This window comes from Monopterus albus, unplaced genomic scaffold (genome assembly GCF_001952655.1).
Source record: "Monopterus albus unplaced genomic scaffold, M_albus_1.0 scaffold148.1, whole genome shotgun sequence".
Lineage (NCBI taxonomy): Eukaryota > Metazoa > Chordata > Actinopteri > Synbranchiformes > Synbranchidae > Monopterus > Monopterus albus.
Genome location: NW_018128028.1, coordinates 641287 through 661094, shown reverse-complemented (window position 1 = coordinate 661094; position 19808 = coordinate 641287). Strand labels below are relative to the sequence as shown.

General features: G+C 41.9%; 2 protein-coding genes across 2 annotated transcripts in view; both read left to right on the top strand.

Moving 5' to 3' along the window:
* The first annotated feature begins 137 nt into the window (after positions 1 to 137).
* On the top strand, positions 138 to 3464 carry nsdhl (NAD(P) dependent 3-beta-hydroxysteroid dehydrogenase NSDHL). The gene is made up of 7 exons (XM_020614650.1): positions 138 to 476; positions 576 to 737; positions 1141 to 1287; positions 1382 to 1510; positions 1837 to 1979; positions 2452 to 2554; positions 2697 to 3464. Exons 1-7 carry the CDS (start codon positions 456 to 458, stop codon positions 3027 to 3029), a joined length of 1038 nt encoding a protein of 345 aa, XP_020470306.1. The 5' UTR covers positions 138 to 455; the 3' UTR covers positions 3030 to 3464.
* Positions 3465 to 5761: 2297 nt separating this feature from the next.
* znf185 (zinc finger protein 185 with LIM domain) overlaps positions 5762 to 19808 on the top strand; it is a 19975-nt gene continuing 5928 nt past the window's right edge. The window contains exons 1-33 of the mRNA XM_020614635.1: positions 5762 to 6299; positions 7058 to 7115; positions 7394 to 7502; positions 7593 to 7712; positions 7812 to 7838; positions 8317 to 8376; positions 8472 to 8519; positions 8605 to 8676; positions 8764 to 8844; positions 9012 to 9074; positions 9214 to 9315; positions 9401 to 9814; positions 10220 to 10428; positions 10622 to 12836; positions 13230 to 13295; positions 13389 to 13460; positions 13724 to 13798; positions 13871 to 13963; positions 14279 to 14386; positions 14459 to 14533; positions 14753 to 14827; positions 15457 to 15504; positions 15646 to 15687; positions 15912 to 15971; positions 16499 to 16549; positions 16657 to 16701; positions 17355 to 17417; positions 17510 to 17572; positions 17867 to 17989; positions 18106 to 18141; positions 18463 to 18498; positions 19230 to 19301; positions 19460 to 19531. Of these exons, the coding sequence (XP_020470291.1) occupies positions 7106 to 7115; positions 7394 to 7502; positions 7593 to 7712; positions 7812 to 7838; positions 8317 to 8376; positions 8472 to 8519; positions 8605 to 8676; positions 8764 to 8844; positions 9012 to 9074; positions 9214 to 9315; positions 9401 to 9814; positions 10220 to 10428; positions 10622 to 12836; positions 13230 to 13295; positions 13389 to 13460; positions 13724 to 13798; positions 13871 to 13963; positions 14279 to 14386; positions 14459 to 14533; positions 14753 to 14827; positions 15457 to 15504; positions 15646 to 15687; positions 15912 to 15971; positions 16499 to 16549; positions 16657 to 16701; positions 17355 to 17417; positions 17510 to 17572; positions 17867 to 17989; positions 18106 to 18141; positions 18463 to 18498; positions 19230 to 19301; positions 19460 to 19531 (4805 nt within the window). The 5' untranslated portion in view covers positions 5762 to 6299; positions 7058 to 7105. The remainder of the gene's footprint in view (positions 6300 to 7057; positions 7116 to 7393; positions 7503 to 7592; positions 7713 to 7811; positions 7839 to 8316; positions 8377 to 8471; positions 8520 to 8604; positions 8677 to 8763; positions 8845 to 9011; positions 9075 to 9213; positions 9316 to 9400; positions 9815 to 10219; positions 10429 to 10621; positions 12837 to 13229; positions 13296 to 13388; positions 13461 to 13723; positions 13799 to 13870; positions 13964 to 14278; positions 14387 to 14458; positions 14534 to 14752; positions 14828 to 15456; positions 15505 to 15645; positions 15688 to 15911; positions 15972 to 16498; positions 16550 to 16656; positions 16702 to 17354; positions 17418 to 17509; positions 17573 to 17866; positions 17990 to 18105; positions 18142 to 18462; positions 18499 to 19229; positions 19302 to 19459; positions 19532 to 19808) is intronic.

Sequence of the window (19808 nt, the reverse complement as noted above, 5' to 3'; positions counted from 1 at the left end):
TTAAATTGATTTAATGAAATACAACGCGTTTCACACCGACTCTTCTTTCTTATAACACGTCCGAGGTCTATGAACTTCGGGAGAGTGGTCTTTGGGCTAGGAGGCGGGAACAATCATCTTCTGATTTCCGATTGGTTCAAATTGTGGCGTTCTTTGACGTATTCTGAACATCATTGGCTGTTCGTAAACGTCGCCCTCGTTCTGATCATTAACTCAACCAATCACAGAGTAGTTCTCACTCAGCTGATTCATACAGTTCATGGTTTGTAGAGGAGTTAGTTAAACACGCTGACTTAGTTAAGCGTGCTTCTAGGTGTCGCGTTTCTTCCCTGTGTATTAATAATTCAGAAGCACTTTTCGTGATTGACCATATTGTACTCGTAAGGACAAATATTCTCACCACAGTACCTGTCAACTCTTGTAACTTTCGCTCACCTGTTGGTCACATTTCTCTCATGGCCACGCGTGTTCGACCGGTGAGTTAAAGCATTTCTGTGCAAATCTGTTTTAAGCTAACACGGTGCTGTAGTGCTGTCGGTTTGCCTAAAATGCTATGTTTTCTGCATCTTAAACAGCGTAATAAGCGATGTGCAGTCATCGGGGGGTGTGGCTTCCTGGGCACACACCTCGTGGAGAAGCTGCTGGATCGAGGCTACTCCGTTTCTGTGTTTGACATCCTTCAGAGCCGTGAGCTGCCTGTTGTCAACTTCCACCAGGGAGACCTCTGCGACAAACAGGTGAGACTGTTCCTCTCAGGCTCGATCTAGACCAGCGCAAAGGCAAGGAAAGTTATTAAAATGGAGAGTTGACTTTCTAAACGCTAAACCAGAAACCTTTAAGTCTTATGTCTTGACCTGGTGAAACAATGAAAAATAATAAAGTAAGGCAGAGACAAGTAGGCCAGACTTGATTGTTTGATTATCAGGCCTACGTCGTTAAAGTTTTTGATGTCGTCTTTGTAAAAAAAAAAAAAAAAAAGAGCTTGGTTTTGAGTAGAAAACATTCAAATGCCATGTCACTTTATGGACTAGATAATGCCTACAACTGATTTGTATTTTGCAAATAAGCACATGATCCAGAAAGAGGAGCTCTGGCCTGGACTACTCATTGTTTTGATGCAACTGTCACATTCTGCCTCAGGCTTTGTTGCCAGCGCTGAAGGATGTGTCTCTGGTCTTTCACTGTGCCTCCCCACCCCCTGGCAGCGATAACTGTGCTCTGTTTGAGAGGGTCAACATCCAGGGCACACGCACCGTTATACAGGCCTGCATCGAGGCTGGAGTGGAGGTGAGTAGCCAGGGGATGAGAGACTGAGCTTTTCATTACTTTATGTTTAACATTTACTGTTCATTAAAATGTTGAAACTGTTTGTTTTGGCTAGAGATTGGTCCTGACTAGCAGTGCCAGTGTGGTGTTTGAAGGGAAAGACATTAAGAATGGGAGAGAGGATCTGCCATATGCCAAGAAGCCCATTGACTACTACACACAGACCAAGATTGAGCAGGAGAAGGTAGTAGAGTCAAATTTTCAATTTGACTATATTGTATCATTATCAGTATGGTGTGGCGGTTGCCACCAGTGCCACAAAATAAGACTATTGGACTGCTTTATAAATGGAGTCTGCATGGGTTCTCTATTTTAGTATGGGTGTCCTCCTCCAAACCTAGGTCAGTCTGACTTTGTGACACAGTGGGCATGTGTCTGTGTTAGCCCTGTGATGTACTGAACCCAGCTCCTCCTCCTCCTAATTTGCATGTTATGTGTGCATTGCCCTTCACAATCAGTCACACGTATCAGAGAGAAGGGAACAAAGAGTATATTTGTGTCTTGTTTTAGTTGGTCCTCAGGGCTTGTGACAAAGAGAAGGGTTTCCTGACAGTTGCCATCCGGCCCCACGGGATCTTTGGCCCTCGAGACCCACAGCTGGTTCCTATTCTGGTGGACTCGGCTCGCTGTGGAAAGATGAAGTTCATCATTGGGTAAGTCTTAGGGTAAGAATGATTGATGCCATTTCAACTGGATTTACCGACCTTGGAGCTACTTGAAAGGGAGCAATGTTTCCACTTCTCGGTGGGTCTTAACGGTAAGTTTAAAAAAAAAAAAAAAACATCGCTTGTCTGTTAATGCCTTGTTTCTGTAGAGAATTGTTGTAATGCTGGAGAAGTTACTGTGTCTGCATTATGCCAGTTAAACTATGGGGTTTCTCAATCACCCGCTTTGATTAGAGTGTTACACATGTTCTTTCATCACTATATATACCATTGTTTACCTACTGTATCTATGGAGGAGAAATTCATATTAATTAATGTTGTGGTTTGTCATGCTGTGCACTTCCATATTCTGGCTCGAACATGCCAGGTAGGATTTCAGGTATCGTCATTGTCAAACATAGCTTATTTGTCCATGTTTTTTTGTTCCCCCATAGAGATGTGTTTATTCCGTTTGTTGCAGTGATGGGACCAACCTGGTAGATTTCACCTTTGTGGAGAATGTAGTTCACGGACACATCCTGGCTGCTGAACGTCTGAAACCGGACTCCCCCATATGTGGAAAAGTGAGTGAGAGATACCCCATCGTATTTCTGGTTTATATGATTCAGTTTGTGAAATCATGTTGCTAGTTACATACTTTCAGGATCATGCTGTACTTCTGTACTTCAAGTTAAACATTTACTCTTATATCCTCTGATTTTTCAGCCATACAACATCACTAATGATGAGCCAGTTAGATTTTGGGACTTCATGTCTGAGGTGTTGGTAGGTCTGGGATATGCTGCTCCGCGCTACCACCTCCCCTACATTCTCGTCTATGGACTGGCCCTGCTCCTCTGGCTGCTGGCCCTGATCCTGCGTCCACTTATGTCCTTCAAACCCACCTTTACTCCAATGAGAGTGGCTCTGGCTGGAACACACCACTATTACAGCTGTGAACGTGCCAAAGAGGACATGGGCTACAAACCAGTAGTCAGTCTGAAGGAGGGGCTCACCTGCACCGTGCAGAGCTACCCTCATCTCAGACAAGGAGCTTGATGGTGCAGTGAATAATGTAAGGCTGTGTGTGTCAGTAGAAGTTATGAGAATAAGTTGATCAGGTCACACTGCATGCACGATTCCAAATGAGGAATCAGACCCTTATCCAAACCATGCTTATGTATAGCATTTATGTGTCTCTGCAATGCTTATGTTCCATTTTCACCAGTAGATGGCAGCAGATGCTCCTGGTGTTGGTCATCACATTGCAGTCTAAGAGTACTGTCAGTAAATGCTTTACAACTTTTGTAAAGGCACAGGGCATCAAAACACATATACTGACCTTAACACTGTGTAAACTACAAAATTTTGCAACTGTGATCTACACACATTGGGATGCTTCTGTTTATGTCAAAATGTGGTGATACATTTCATCAGGAGAATGGAATGATGGTTCTTCTGATACACTGTATTAAAATTATTGTTTAAAATGGTGACTAGCATTACAATATATTGCTAAGAGTATGTGGACATCGCTGCCTACAGACTTTTGTGTACCATTGGTTCGGGGCACTGGCCTCATACACTAAAGCCCTTGTTCCATCGCCTGGTACCGGTTTGACTCGACTCTACTCGCTTTTGGTACTGGGTGCTTGGTTTTCCACTGCAGATGGTCCCCTCTCATTGTAGCTGGTTGTCATAGCGACACTGCATTACACTGATATGATGTTGTCAGCATCCAACACAATAACAATGGAGGACATCGAAGGTTTGCTGTTCTTGATTCTCAGTATGTGGCTGTTTTTAGTTACATAGTCACATTGATGCGATTTCTCTGAACAGTTGCTAGCCTGCAGTGTTTACACATCACTGTTTGGTATCGCCTCTGCTCGCCTAGAACCTTGACAGAAGTGATATCAAAAATGGTACTGTCACCAACATCTGATTGATGGAAATACAGATAAGGCAAGTTGAGTTCAGCTGGTACCAGATGGTGGAAAAGGGGCTAAAGTGAGGTTCATAAAGAAACAGTTTTCAGAGATTGAAATAATAGAACTCAGATTCCCTGCACAGAGTGAAAGAACACTGATTGTTAGGAAGGCCTTATCACACAGCATCAGTGGCCAAGCTTGTTATTGCTGTTTTAGCTGAATGGGGTCAAATCCCTGCAGCCAGTTTTTCAGAATGTTGCAGAACGCCTTTTCTAAAGGAGTGTTAGCTGTTCTACATAGCAGCAGATTACTGCCCATAGTGTAAAGCAAAGGTTTATGTTTTAAGTCTGTTCTAAAGCAGAACTCGCACACCAACATTGAAATAGTTTAACCAGTTTGATTTCTGTAACCGTTCTTCCCATCCACTCCGCCCTAAAGAGATCACTTACTGTGATTTCAGTGTAAAAATACATTCTGCAGTACAACCAATGCTAATAAGAGGATTCAGCAGTCAGACATGCCAAATAGGTAAACATACTGAGTTTTAGCAAAACGAGGAAATGTTACACTAAACTCAATGAAGCTTTAGAAGATGCCAAAATCTCATATTAACTTGAAGGCATTTTAACACAGAATGTGGACCGTTTTGTACATTTGAATTTTCTTATTGGCTAATATGGACAGAAGGAATACAGCGATCAGCAGCAGTTTCAGTATTTCACAGCCCATTCATATGGGACTAATGTTTGGTGTTTACATTCAGCCATAGTTTGCGTTTGTAGATGCCTCATTCACACGCACTCTAAACGCAATCCATTCTCCATGTCGATACTGCAGTAACTCTGTCACCCTGGTATTGGATATATCATTAGAATGGCATGTGCTACTATGAGTGAAGCAAACTACTAGAATATACTACTCTTCAGGTACAGTCCCCGAACACAATAGTGGGATGGGCAATGGTAATACATTGTAACATACAATCCTACTCTCACCTTCCCATTTGTCATTTTGATGAAGACATTATATAAACTTGAAACTGAAGACAATAGAGTTCCATATTTTCACTGTATCCATGTTAATTAGATGCTACAGAGGTTTGTCTTTTCTGGGTGAAGCATTTTTGTCATTCCATGTCTTGGTGTGGTATCAACAACGTGGGGGTTAAGTTCAGATACTTTGCATTCTCGTTTTAACTCTGCCAGCAGCACCCTAATGATTCACTAGAGTCAGAGCCACCAGGCAGGGCAGTCGGACTGGTTTCTAGGGAGAGAGGGATCCAGGTAGATAACAGATCCAAAGGTTTACACTTTGCATTGTGCTCATCAGATTGGAACTTTGGCTCATAGACTTGTTAATTTCCTCATTCACTGCTCTCTGACATATTGTGAAGTCTATTCATGCCCTTTTTTTCTGATCTGAAAAGGCTTTTCATATGTATGAACAGCATGTGTGAGATAGTTTTTGTAGAGAAACAGTGGTAGGTTGATCTCCATGTTGTGCTTTCAATGAGTGCACACTGTGGCCGATCGCTCTGAAAGTACTCTTTGTTGGAGAAAATGTTGGATGATTGCAGGAGCACCGACTGATTTTTCTTGTCACTTATACAAACATAGACACAGTCACTCATTTTGCTTATCATATGCTTTCCTCAGCCTTTCTACCTGCATTATGTACTGCACGAGGTTGAAATAAGTCATTGATTTTTGCCCAGTTTTGCCAAAACTAGGTAAAAAATTGACCTTCAAGTGTTAATGCCAGGGCTTTCAGCTTAAATTTTATTTAAAAAATATAAAATTAGACATCAATGTTTCAAATTAAATATCAATGTTAAGATTATATATTATTGTTGTTTGTACAGGGACAACTGTGTGTGTGTTTGTCTCAGCTGTGTGCGTAGTTCTTGATCTAATTTTAATGTGTGTGCTTGTGGGTTTTCCTACCCAGTGAGCATGAGAGGGGCGTTCCCAAAGGAGACATTGCAGTGAGTCACTTCATTTATATATGCCATGCTGTGCAACTTATCAACATCCCCTTCCCTTTGCCTTGCTTGTGCTCAGTGTTGTTGGCCACCTGTATACTTGCTGAATTCTGTGAACAAAGCATAGATGTAGTAAACAAACCAAAAAAAAAAAAAGAGAGACTTCTTAGGAACCTGTTATCACACACTCATGCACATAGACAAACGGGTACTGCTCCGCCCAATGTACCTGTTTCCTTGACTGGCTGAGCTTGTTAAGGCTCACGCCCGTACCTGTTCACTAGCTCAGTGATCAAGACACCTGTCAGACAGAGAGAGACTTTCGCTCTGCTCACCAGCCACACTCAGTCGGACACACTCACAGAATCTCAACTGAACTGTCTGGACTTTGCATTGCTGGATATAAACTGACAGCAGGTAGGTGTCAAAGTTATTTACGCATAATTTATCATATTATATGGAATCTTTTTGTTCTTAGAGCTCTAGTAATCAGTAGCTATAAGAATAAAGTTTGTTGTAAGTGTCTATCAGTGTTAATGCTCTCATTCTTGTTTTGGGTGTTTCCCTGTCAGCGCTTGTCAGTAGAGTTGTCTGTCCTGCTATTGCTTTTCTTTAATCATTCCTCTTGTGTGTTAAACCCAGGATAAATATGCTTTCCAAGCCCTCTGTGTGTTTGTTCTGTCACCAATAGTCAGGACAATATCCTCCAGAGATATTGTGGTGAGTTGTTTTAGGAGGAGTGAATTCACAGCTTCAGGAGTTTTTCAAATTATGTTTGGATTCTGAATTTGGCAGCATTTCACATCAATTTTACATAAACTGTATTTACTGCCTTCTTTCAGATAAGAGAGCACTCAGTGTTTTCCTTTTCTTGGATATGTGTGAAAGGAAGCAGTGTTTTCCCAGTCACATAAATGTATACTTTGTATCCAATGGCCAATGATCAAATGACTCAGTATTCTTTTTGGAAGTGGTAAGACAGGATGATCTGCATGTTTAAATGATGAAACTTGAGGAATGCTTTACAGAGCATGTTGCTCTGGAGATCATGGGGAACATAATAGGTGGGAGGACCATTTTGAAACTCACTGTGTCATTATAAATTGTAATTCGCTGTTAAAATAGTTTTTTTTTTAACACAATTTCTGTCAATTTTGTACCACTATGATTTTCAGGTGGCCTGTAAAGAAAACAGCACAGAGAGAGAAACCTCTAGAACAAGCATGTCAAAGGGTGAGCAGGCTGGCTGATTAGAACTGAATGTGAGATGATGATGCTCCTCTAATAAAAGCAGTGTGTGTCTGTACTAGGCTGTTAACTGTAAATTCTGCCATTGCCCTGATTTGCTGCAAAATACAAGTGGTTGATAATGTAGTATCAGCCCAAAGGGGGCTGTGACAACACTGATACCAAGCAGACGGTGATTAGGATGTTGTTATGATAAAGCCTACAGTGTGTATAATATCTCAAATGGTGTGTGGGAGTGTGACATGCACGTGTTTGTGTCTCAGATGGGGACCGAGCAGCTGTGCTTCGTAACACTAAAGTGCGAACCAAATTGAAGGGAGATGGCAGCTGGTTACAAAACCGCAATGAGACTCAGGATGAGGAGAAACCCCGGTAAACGACAGGTTTAAATAAAGTTTGAGTATTTTTTCCATTACTCGGTTACCGGCCCAGACAAAGCCACGATTCTGTGTATCCATGCAGGATAGCAGAAGTAAGCGCCAGCCATTCAAATGGCGCCCCTCTTGAGAGCAGTCCAGTGTCTTCACCAGTGGTATCCGCTCCGGTATCCGCTCCAGCACCCACAAAGTCTGACACTGAAAAGTAAGTGCAGGTGTTAAATGTCATGAATTTATCTACCATGTTTTGAAATTTTCCATGAAACATGATGGTGCTGATGACGGTTCTCTGTTCTGACCTTAGAACACCAAAGTCAGGATACCTGATCAGGTAAGACTTGACTTATCATGAGCACCTCAGTCTGTTGTCATTTTGTTTCAGTGTTTACTGAATAAGAATAAGCTAAACCTTTACACTTACAACAACTAGCATGTGGATAATTTGGAGTTTATAGTCACTTTCTGGCTCAAATATTTAAAAACCTGAATCAAAGGCAGAGGGGGACCTTTGAGCACAACTGAAAAATGGCAATGAATGGGACTTTTTATAATTTGTTTTTATAACATAGCCCATATTCTAGAATAGTTTATCTGAGAAAGACTATATTGGTTGAAACACTGCAATATGCAATAAAATATTTTTAGGAGCTTGCTTCTTTTCAGTGTGGACAGTTTATTTTGTTTTGCATCTGCACCCAACCTGTGTTGGATGTACACACTTTTTTACCATTTTACATATACTGTAATAAAACCATAGGCTACATAAAAAAAGTATGAAAATGTACTTACACTTTTCATTTTTTATTCAGAGGTGTTTTTACTAAATTAGATGACAAGTCTACTCCACCCACAACATCAAACAGCTTTGGGTAAGAGTTCATACTTGAATAAGTTAATAGTGTGATTAGTGATGTACTTCGATTGACCTCTCTGATTCCCACATAAAATTGTTTTTCTTTTACAGTGGAACAAACCAAGTCAGCAAAAAGCCTTCAGAGGCATACAAGAAAATGTGAGTTTGCACAAATCAGATTCCCAGTTAACTGCCGGTAAGAATTTATTTTTATGAGGTATACGTTTGCTTTTCTGTTCCTTAGAGCCCCCCACACACTGAGGTCCTCTTCAGAGAACCAGGAGGACCAGCTTAGCCATGAGGAGCAGGAGAAACGGTAAGAGTTTTCTCACACAAATATCACCATCCAAGTCACACATGCAGGAACGACCTATCATGATATTAATGTAGATTCATTTCACAGTAATGAGACAGCCAGGAATGTTCTGAAGAGCTCTGCAGCCAAGCAGCGGTCTTATGTGCTTTCTGCTGCTAAAAAATACGAGTACGTATGTTTTATGTCACTGTCCTGAGGCTAATCTTAACACTCAACCTGTACAGTAAAATAAATGTGCTACATAAAAAATACTACATGTTGAGAAACTGTTTTTTTTCCCACTTGCATTATTATAAATGGTAAGAATTTATGAAGGCTGTCTTGAAAAACCTCAGGTCTAAAGAACACTCACCTGTGAACTCCTCAGCCAACAGCACCCCATCATTTGTGGCTAAAAGGTAAATGTTTCTTCTAATATTTTTGCCCCTGAAGCCAAAAGAAAACCTTCTACATTCAATTGCATGATCAAATATTTCTACAACTGTTTTAATGTGTGAACATCAAACCTCACACATGTTCCTGGCTACAAATGTGCAGGGTGGAGATTAGTGATGATGATGAGAGTGGCTATGCCAACTTCCCCCCCCCCTCCCCTGTCATATCTGATGCCTCTGTGACTGAGCCCAAACCAACAAAACCGTAAGTCCTGAGTAATGTTTTTATTTCTGGTGCAACAAGTGATTTATGTTTTTTCAATTACATTCTCTATATATGTGGTTTACAGAGCAGACAGTGGGGTGAAAACATCTGTAGATAAGCCAGCAGCTACAGTGACTGCACCAAAGCCTGTGAAAGATTCCGCGCCAGTGTCTGTTAAAGAAAAAGACACCCCTCTAATTAAACTCAACCAAGCATCACCAACCCCAGTTTCATCCACACCAGCACCTCCTGTGCCAACTTCAGTCCAAAAATCACCTGTTGCAGTGACCCCTGTGCCAACTTCAACTGCCCCAAAATCACCTGCTCCAGTTACCCCTGCTCCTTTTTCAGCTACCCCAAAATCACCTGCTCCTTTTTCAGCTGCCCCAAAATCACCTGCTCCAGTTACCCCTGCTCCTTTTTCAGCTGCCCGAAAATCACCTGCTCCAGTTACCCCTGTTCCTTTTTCAGCTGCCCCCAAATCAACTGCTCCAGTTACCCCTGCTCCTTTTTCGGTCTCCCCTAAAGTCACGTGCTCCAGTTCCCCCTGTTCCTTTTTCAGCTGCCCCCAAATCAACTGCTCCAGTTACCCCGGCTCCTACAACTGCCCCAAAATCACCTGCTCCAAATTCAACTACCCTCCAGTTACCCCTGCTCCTTTTTCAGCTACCCCAAAATCACCTGCTCCTTTTTCAGCTGCCCCAAAATCACCTGCTCCAGTTACCCCTGCTCCTTTTTCAGCTGCCCGAAAATCACCTGCTCCAGTTACCCCTGTTCCTTTTTCAGCTGCCCCCAAATCAACTGCTCCAGTTACCCCTGCTCCTTTTTCGGCTGCCCCAAAATCACCTGCTCCAGTTACCCCTGTTCCTTTTTCAGCTGCCCCCAAATCAACTGCTCCAGTTACCCCGGCTCCTACAACTGCCCCAAAATCACCTGCTCCAAATTCAACTACCCCCAAATCACCTGCTCTGATAGCAACTGCCCCAAAATCAGCTGCTCCGGTTACCCCTGCTCCGACAACAACCGACCCAAAATCAGCTGCTCCGGTTACCCCTGCTCCGACAGCACCCGCCCCAAAATCAGCTGCTCCAACAGCAACTGACCTAAAATCACCTGCTCCGGTTATCCCTGCTCCGACAGCCTGCCCCAAAACCAGCTGCCCCGACAGCAACTGCCCTAAAATCACCTGCTCCGACAGCAACTGACCTAAAATCACCTGCTCCGACAGCAACTGACCCAAAATCACCTGCTCCGACAGCAACTGACCTAAAATCACCTGCTTCAACTGCTCCAAAATCACCCGCTCCGACTTCAACTGACCTAAAATCACCTGCTTCAACTGCTCCAAAATCACCCGCTCCGACTTCAACTGACCTAAAATCACCTGCTTCAACTGCTCCAAAATCACCCGCTCCGACTTCAACTGACCTAAAATCACCTGCTTCAACTGCTCCAAAATCACCCGCTCCGACTTCAACTGACCTAAAATCACCTGCTTCAACTGCTCCAAAATCACCCGCTCCGACTTCAACTGACCTAAAATCACCTGCTTCAACTGCTCCAAAATCACCCGCTCCGACTTCAACTGACCTAAAATCACCTGCTTCAACTGCTCCAAAATCACCCGCTCCGACTTCAACTGACCTAAAATCACCTGCTTCAACTGCTCCAAAATCACCCGCTCCGACTTCAACTGACCTAAAATCACCTGCTTCAACTGCTCCAAAATCACCCGCTCCGACTTCAACTGACCTAAAATCACCTGCTTCAACTGCTCCAAAATCACCCGCTCCGACTTCAACTGACCTAAAATCACCTGCTTCAACTGCTCCAAAATCACCCGCTCCGACTTCAACTGACCTAAAATCACCTGCTTCAACTGCTCCAAAATCACCCGCTCCGACTTCAACTGACCTAAAATCACCTGCTTCAACTGCTCCAAAATCACCCGCTCCGACTTCAACTGACCTAAAATCACCTGCTTCAACTGCTCCAAAATCACCCGCTCCGACTTCAACTGACCTAAAATCACCTGCTTCAACTGCTCCAAAATCACCCGCTCCGACTTCAACTGACCTAAAATCACCTGCTTCAACTGCTCCAAAATCACCCGCTCCGACTTCAACTGACCTAAAATCACCTGCTTCAACTGCTCCAAAATCACCCGCTCCGACTTCAACTGACCTAAAATCACCTGCTTCAACTGCTCCAAAATCACCCGCTCCGACTTCAACTGACCTAAAATCACCTGCTTCAACTGCTCCAAAATCACCCGCTCCGACTTCAACTGACCTAAAATCACCTGCTTCAACTGCTCCAAAATCACCCGCTCCGACTTCAACTGACCTAAAATCACCTGCTTCAACTGCTCCAAAATCACCCGCTCCGACTTCAACTGACCTAAAATCACCTGCTTCAACTGCTCCAAAATCACCCGCTCCGACTTCAACTGACCTAAAATCACCTGCTTCAACTGCTCCAAAATCACCCGCTCCGACTTCAACTGACCTAAAATCACCTGCTTCAACTGCTCCAAAATCACCCGCTCCGACTTCAACTGACCTAAAATCACCTGCTTCAACTGCTCCAAAATCACCCGCTCCGACTTCAACTGACCTAAAATCACCTGCTTCAACTGCTCAAAAATCACCCACTCCGACTTCAACTGACCTAAAATCAGCTGCTCCGGTTACCCCTGCTTCAACAGCAACTGTCCCAAAATCAGCTGCTCTGACAGCAACTGACCCAAAATCACCTGCTCTGGTTACCCTGGCTTCGACAATAGCTGACCCAAAATCACCTGCTCCGACAACAACTGACCCAAAATCACCTGCTCCGGTTACCCCGGCTTCGACAACAGCTGACCCAAAATCAGCTGCTCCGACAGCAACTGCCCGAAAATCAGCTGCTCCGACAGCAACTGCCCGAAAATCAGCTGCTCCGACAGCAACTGACCCAAAATCACCTGCTCTGGTTACCCTGGCTTCGACAATAGCTGACCCAAAATCACCTGCTCCGACAACAACTGACCCAAAATCACCTGCTCCGGTTACCCCGGCTTCGACAACAGCTGACCCAAAATCACCCGCTTCAACTCCTCAAAAATCACCCGCTCCGACTTCAACTGACCTAAAATCACCTGCTCCGGTTACCCCAGCTCTGACAGCAGCTGACCCAAAATCACCTGCTTTCACTTCAGCTGCTCAAAAATCACCTGCTCCGACAGCAACTGCCCCAAAATCAGCTGCTCCAGTGACCCCTGACTTGACTTCAACTGTCCCAAAATCAACTACTCCACTGACCCCTACCCCAGCTTCAACTGTATCAAAATCAACAGATCCAGTGACTCCTGCACTATCTTCATCTGTTCCCAAATCACCTAATCTGGTAACCCCTGCCACACTTTCAACTGATCTAAACTCTCCAGCTCCAGTGTCTGGTCTAACAGCGACCACTTTGAAGATTGAACCTGAAGGAGAAAGAAAACCAAAGCCAGAATCTAAACCTTCTTCAAAGCCAAGGTCAGATTTAAATAAACCAAACTCTGGATTATTACAGATTCATCTACTAAAGATTATTAAAATGAATGCTGCTTATTAATCCATCAGTAATAACAGTCCAGGTGTTTAATATGCAATATTCACAGGGACATATAATTATAATACATTTTGCAGACTTTTGTATTGTTTATTCAACTACTGCATCAGCATAACGTGTAGTTATATTTAAAACTGTAATAATGGACGTAATAATGGATCAGCATTATGTTTGCCCAAATATTTTTTATTAATAATTCAGTATCATAATTCTTACGCAAGGCTTTAAATGTGCTGTCAGGTGGCTTTCTTTAAGCATTTCTATTGTATGTTTGAAATCTTTCCTAGAATGTTTGTTCTGTTTGTTCCGTTTCACAGCTCCAGTACTGACACACTCACTGCCTTGTCCGATACTCTCATTTCTTTTGGTACAAGTTCAACCAGGTACTGAGAAAAAGAAAAAGATGAAAGTAGCAAAAACCAGTATGAAAAAAGATTACCATGACACTCTCATGCCATCTGAAATTTCCTCTCCAGCTCTAAAGGTGATGAGCCAGGGCTTGCAAAGACAAAAGTGAGGTCAGAGGATCATCGCACCTCAGAGGACAGGTATAAAAAAAATCAATAACTTCCTCCTTCATTTCATAGCAGGTTTGGCAAGAATGCAGATAGTTGCTAAGTGCTGCTGTGTTAACTTCAAAGTAGTTACAAAATAACCCACATCTCACTTTCAGGTGCCTAGAATTTACTCTTTACACAAGAAGGTGCCCCAGATTAGATTTAATTAAATGAGGCACTTACAAATATAATACAGAGGTGTATGCATATGTGCCAAAAGAGGTCCACTAATTTATTTATTTTTTTGTCTATAGTGTTGAAAAGAAGCCAACTCCAGTGCTCAGAAAACATGAACCAGCAACAGGCGATCTTCTAGCTCTAACTAATAGGTCTGTTAAAAATACATTGTAATGCATATGTGCCAAAAGAGGTGCACTAATTTATTTATTTTTTGTCTGTAGTGTTGAAAAGAAGCCAACTCCAGTGCTCAGAAAACATGAACCAGCAACAGGCGATCTTCTAGCTCTAACTAATAGGTCTGTTAAAAATACATTGTAATGCATATGTGCCAAAAGAGGTGCACTAATTTATTTATTTTTTGTCTGTAGTGTTGAAAAGAAGCCAACTCCAGTGCTCAGAAAACATGAACCAGCAACAGGCGATCTTCTAGCTCTAACTAATAGGTCTGTTAAAAATACATTGTAATGCATATGTGCCAAAAGAGGTGCACTAATTTATTTATTTTTTGTCTGTAGTGTTGAAAAGAAGCCAACTCCAGTGCTCAGAAAACATGAACCAGCAACAGGCGATCTTCTAGCTCTAACTAATAGGTCTGTTAAAAATACATTGTAATGCATATGTGCCAAAAGAGGTGCACTAATTTATTTATTTTTTGTCTGTAGTGTTGAAAAGAAGCCAACTCCAGTGCTCAGAAAACATGAACCAGCAACAGGCGATCTTCTAGCTCTAACTAATAGGTCTGTTAAAAATACATTGTAATGCATATGTGCCAAAAGAGGTGCACTAATTTATTTATTTTTTGTCTGTAGTGTTGAAAAGAAGCCAACTCCAGTGCTCAGAAAACATGAACCAGCAACAGGCGATCTTCTAGCTCTAACTAATAGGTCTGTTAAAAATACATTTTACTGACTCTGCAGTTAAGTAATGACAGGAGAAATCCTCTGAATATCACCCACAAGGTGGCACTGTTTGACTTTGAATGATCTCCCTCTCCTCTACTTCAACTGGCTTGTTCTTGCTGTGAAATCTCCTCTGAATCCCAAATCCCCCTTTGTTCATCATCTTCTCCTTTACCTCTTCCTCTTCTCTTTCTAACTCTGCAGTCCAGAGAAGTCAGCAGAGCCTGCTCCTCCCAGCCCAAGGCGCTGGAGTCAGGATCTGCTTGGTGAACTAGACAGGTATAACAAGAGCACTTTTCCACCAAGCCCTTCAAATACGGAGTTATTCGAAGAATCATCCTTTCATCAGTGGAAAATCAATAGCTCCCTTGTCAGTAGCAAAGCCGAAGCATTACCTTAACCCACCTTGCCTTGGTTGGGTATAGTTTCAGGGGAGCTTGAAACAAACTTTGCTCTGTATTTGACTTTTGTGTTTGATGTCTTTAGTGAAGCAAACCCAGCAAAGACCATTGGCACTCCGAATTGCCTGGCTAATGACTTCATACCAATTAACACACAGGGATGCATGTGAGAAAGACACCAACATATGATGGCCTCTGGCCCCCCATCCTTCCCTGCCTATATACCATTAATTCTTATCACCACAGATGAAGGGACCAGGTCCCTGAGGTGTAAGATCTTTAATAAAACCCATCTACCTCAAGTCTGATCCACAAATCAGGGCTCCTCTCCTTCCGGCATTCTATTTTAACCAGTGCTTCCTGTTAGATAGAAACAAAGTTGAAGATTCCTGAAGCAACTGAGTAATACTTCGAAACAGAAAGCCACATCTTATCTGCAGTGTGAAAGTAAATAGAAGAGACCGTTCTGTACTGATTAGTATTGGGGCTTTGTTTTGTCTCCACCAGCTTCAGTACGCAGCGAAAGGAGGTGAAGCAGACAGAGGATACACAAAGGTAGAGGGAGATGGCAGGCTACTCTTAAACAAATAGCCACAGTATCTATGCAGAGCTGAGTCTGATATGAAATGCATTCTATTCATATATGCCTTGTAATGATTTGTACTAACCTGCGTCTATACTGTCTGTGTCCGCCAGCCTCACTAGAACCACCAAGACTGTGATCATTACTGAAAAAAGGTACGAGAACACACACACACACATACTCTCAGAGAATACGCCTGTCCTGTACTATATTCAGGTGGTTTTTATGCTTGTTAAATAGCTGAGTGGATTTCAGTGGATTGGCATAGTGAATACTGTATGAGAAGAACCACTCTAACCTTTACTTGCCCTCTTTTCTCTTCCCATCATGCCATTCATCCGTACCACTCTCTTTACTTTTCTGCCTTGGCTCCATGCAGTGAAAAGGGCAGTGCAGATCCCTGGGGCTCACATGTGGAAACTACAGTCACTAAATCCAGGTAGTTTATTTATTACCATGCCACATTCAGGCTACTGCTTTAAGATGTTTGTATTCAAATGTATGTAATATACACGTAAATGCAAAATTTAAATCTTACTTTAAAAAATGTGGCACTGAATTTTAAGACTTTCCAATTAAGTAAGCAAATCAGTTTTAATGTGGTTAAAAAAGTAATTGTCTATAGGAAAGATTTTCTTGTAGTTTAACTATCTGCCAACAGTTCTGATATTAATGATTGGTTCAGTGCTGTTTATTGTTACTGACTGGAATCAGGGTTCATTTTAGTTGAAGAAAACCTGCTATACACTAATTTCCCCATTCAGCAGTGAAATAGTCTGTCCATTTGTCAAAGACATCCGGATTCCCATTTTGATTGAGTTTGGCCCCGGGCTCCTTGGTGTTTCTGTTTACCATTCAAACTGCATTAAATTGTTCCATTATGAGTCGGTGTGATCAGAATTCCTCTGACACAAGATGGGCCATGCCGACAATTGAGAGTGAAATCAGTGTGAAATTGTTTTTCAGCTCGGCTGATCCGTTTGATCCATATCCGATAGGGACCACATCCTCTAACAGGTAATCATATTGGTTTGGAGCCGTGACTGTTTTCCAGCCAGCCAGATAGGATCTCGGCATGCATAATGCAGCAGTTTCTGATTATGAGAGACTTTTCTCTATTACAGAGCCTCTGACCTGCTCCAGCCCGTCTCAGATACTCCCATCAACAGGTACAGGAACGATAATGCAAATTCCTCTTTTTCTATATTGTAACCTCTGTTTGTAGCACTGATGCTATCATGTTACTACATAATGTTTATTACTACAACTGCTTCACTTTGTAAGTTATTACAACATTCATAATCAGCAGCTATCAGAATTAGCACCTAGCAATCTTATTAATACACTTAAGTTGAGTTATTCTTTATTTCTCCAGTGCATCAACCACTTTTATTGAGAACAAAGATCCAAAAAGAGTCTGAAAAATAAGACTATAACAATTGTTTTCTGGATTGATTGATCTGTTGACTAGTTTTTGCAGGAGATTAGATAGTCTATTAGTCAATTAGAAAGCAAATTAATTGGAAACAGTTTTGAAAATCCATTAATCATTTGAGTCGCTCTTCAAATAATGCCAAACATTCTCTGGTTCCAGCTTTTAAATGTGATCCATTTGCTGCCTTTTCTTTGGCTTAAATCATTTAATATTGAACATCTTGGGTTTTGGACTGTTAACAAGCCATCTGACATCAGCTTGTGTTCTGAAAAATTATAATGGACTTTCTTCACAGTTTTTTTCATATTTCATAGATACAACAAATAAATTAACTTAGAAAATAATGCAAAGTAACTTATAATGCTCACCTTGGTGCTTCAATTTCAGCTCTCGGCGGTCATGGGCACGCACATGGGACATCACACCTCAGGAGACTAACACAGAAGAGAGGTAATGACATGCTGATTTACTCTTCCACTTCCACACGATGCAGGCCGCTATGTTTCAGGGCTAAAAGCCTTTTGATGCTTGTCCTCTTCCAGCCCTAATGCTGAACCAGAAGACCAAGCTGAAGATCAACAGACAGTGATCAAGTTTGAGAGGAAGTAAGTCATATTTTTTTTATTAAAAGCTCTGGGTGTATATCTGCTCCTTTTATTCCCATAACCTCCTTCTATGTCACTATAGTGAAGTAACTAGGCTTTTGTAGCATCTACTCATTGAGCCAGAAGACATTGCATACTGCTGAAAATAGGTCAGATAGACAATATATTTATTTACACATATTCCTCACTACTGTGGTAAAACAAATCCCAGTCTGGCTTTTTAAACAATATACAGAGTGGAAATTTGTCATCTTCTAATGCTACTGTACATTGTCATGTCTGTTTGTGCTGAAGGTCAACTGTGAAAGACTCCCCATGGGACAGGTGGACATCACCCACTGTCTATACTATCGCCAACACTAAAGGAGAGGAGGAGGAGGAGGAGGAGGAGGAGGATGAGGATGAGGATGAGGAAAGGTATCTTAACTCGGACTGAACTCATTAAATGCGTATTAAAGCACTTTAATACTGCCACTTATTTCTGACACCTGTGCTGCCACACTTGTAATGCAAGAATGTCCTATGTTTTGTAGCCCCGAGGACACACAGACAGTCAGTACCACGATCAGGTTGGGAAACACTCTTGAAATTCTTGAAACTGCCATTGTATGATCAAACACTTTTGAGGTTAGCAAGAATTGAGAGCATGAAAGGTATGTTTACAATTGCAATACATGAGAGGAGGGCTCAGGATGAGGTAATGCTGCAGCACAGTAGAAAACATACCACACCTGGCCAATAAACCGTGACCCCTCTGGAGCCGTGAGTCAAAAAATATCAGCTTCATACACTTATAAAAACCGCAGAATTGTTGCTCACTGGATAGTGTCCGGCTTATTGACTGCTACAGCCTACAGTAAATGTCTAATACAGCTCTCATTGCTTTGCAGGGAGATACACAGTAAGTCAGAGCTTGCCACGGATCGGTAAGTTTATGATCTTGTTAACGTAAGACAGCGTAACGTAAGGGGGCTTTCACCAGAGTTGATTTTTCTTACTTTTGCAAAGCAGCTTCTCTTTTAACCACAGTTTTTGTCTGTTATGAAATTTTCATCATGGATGTGGTACCATATGATGGTGAAATTTATTCTAAGTTTGAGGAATTTGTTTAATTTAATGAAATGCATTTATAAACAAACACCCATTATCTAATATTTAGATCATCAGGGCTTGTTTTACACTTTTGTCTACCACATCTGCTTTTGTCTTTATGCTCATAGCGCAGCCATCTTAGTTAGGGGGGCGAGTGATCTAGGCTAAACCCTGTGGGAATACATCTTTATCACCTTAATACTCCACTCTGGATCTAAAGTTACCTGCAACTCCTGCATGACACCTGGTTAGACAGTCTCCTGTTGCAATTCTGTCAGTGAAATTAAATGACAAGATCTGCTATTCCACTGTCTTTCAATTTGCCCTCATTTCCTTCCCTCTAATTATCAGCCTCCAGATGTCAGATTAATGATGTGTATTAGAAATGTCCTTTTGTTAAATCACAGCCTGTTAAACAGCATGCCATTAACAAGCAATGGCAGAAAATGATTATCTCCTGAGTTACACTGACAGACGTAGAGTCCGTCTGTACAACCCATCACACTGCTGCCATCAGTGAGTGAAAGATGAGACTGACACTGCTGCTCTCTCCCTATCGCTCCAGTTACGAAACTTATTCAAGGACTGTGAGAGAAGACGACTGGCGTGTTAAACCAAAAGAACCTGAGACCAAAAAGTGAGTGGCTTTACAAACCAATCATTTATATAAAAGTGACAATTATCTTTTTTTTAGCAATGGATATTTACTCACTCTTCCCTTTACCTGTCTCTGCTCAAGGGGGGTTGTGTATGAAAGATGAGACTAACACTGCTGCTCTCTCCCTCTATCTCCAGTTATGAAACTTATTCCAGGACTGTGAGAGAAGACAACTGGCGTGTTAAACCAGTAGAACTTGAGACCAAAAAGTGAGTGGCTTTACAAACCAGATATTTACAGTGCCTTGCGAAAGTATTCGGCCCCCTTGAACTTTGCGACCTTTTGCCACATTTCAGGCTTCAAACATAAAGATATAAAACTGTAATTTTTTGTGAAGAATCAACAACAAGTGGGACACAATCATGAAGTGGAACAAAATTTATTGGATATGTCAAACTTTTTTAACAAATAAAAAAACTGAAAAATTGGGCGTGCAAAATTATTCAGCCCCCTTAAGTTAATACTTTGTAGCGCCCCCTTTTGCTG

Bases quoted from the DNA above. Each gene is read 5' to 3' on its own strand.
- nsdhl (XM_020614650.1), top strand. From the start codon at position 456: ATGGCCACGCGTGTTCGACCG. The intron at 477-575 runs GTGAGTTAAAGC...CATCTTAAACAG, and splicing joins TGGCCACGCGTGTTCGACCG to CGTAATAAGCGATGTGCAGT. The intron at 738-1,140 runs GTGAGACTGTTC...ATTCTGCCTCAG, and splicing joins GAGACCTCTGCGACAAACAG to GCTTTGTTGCCAGCGCTGAA.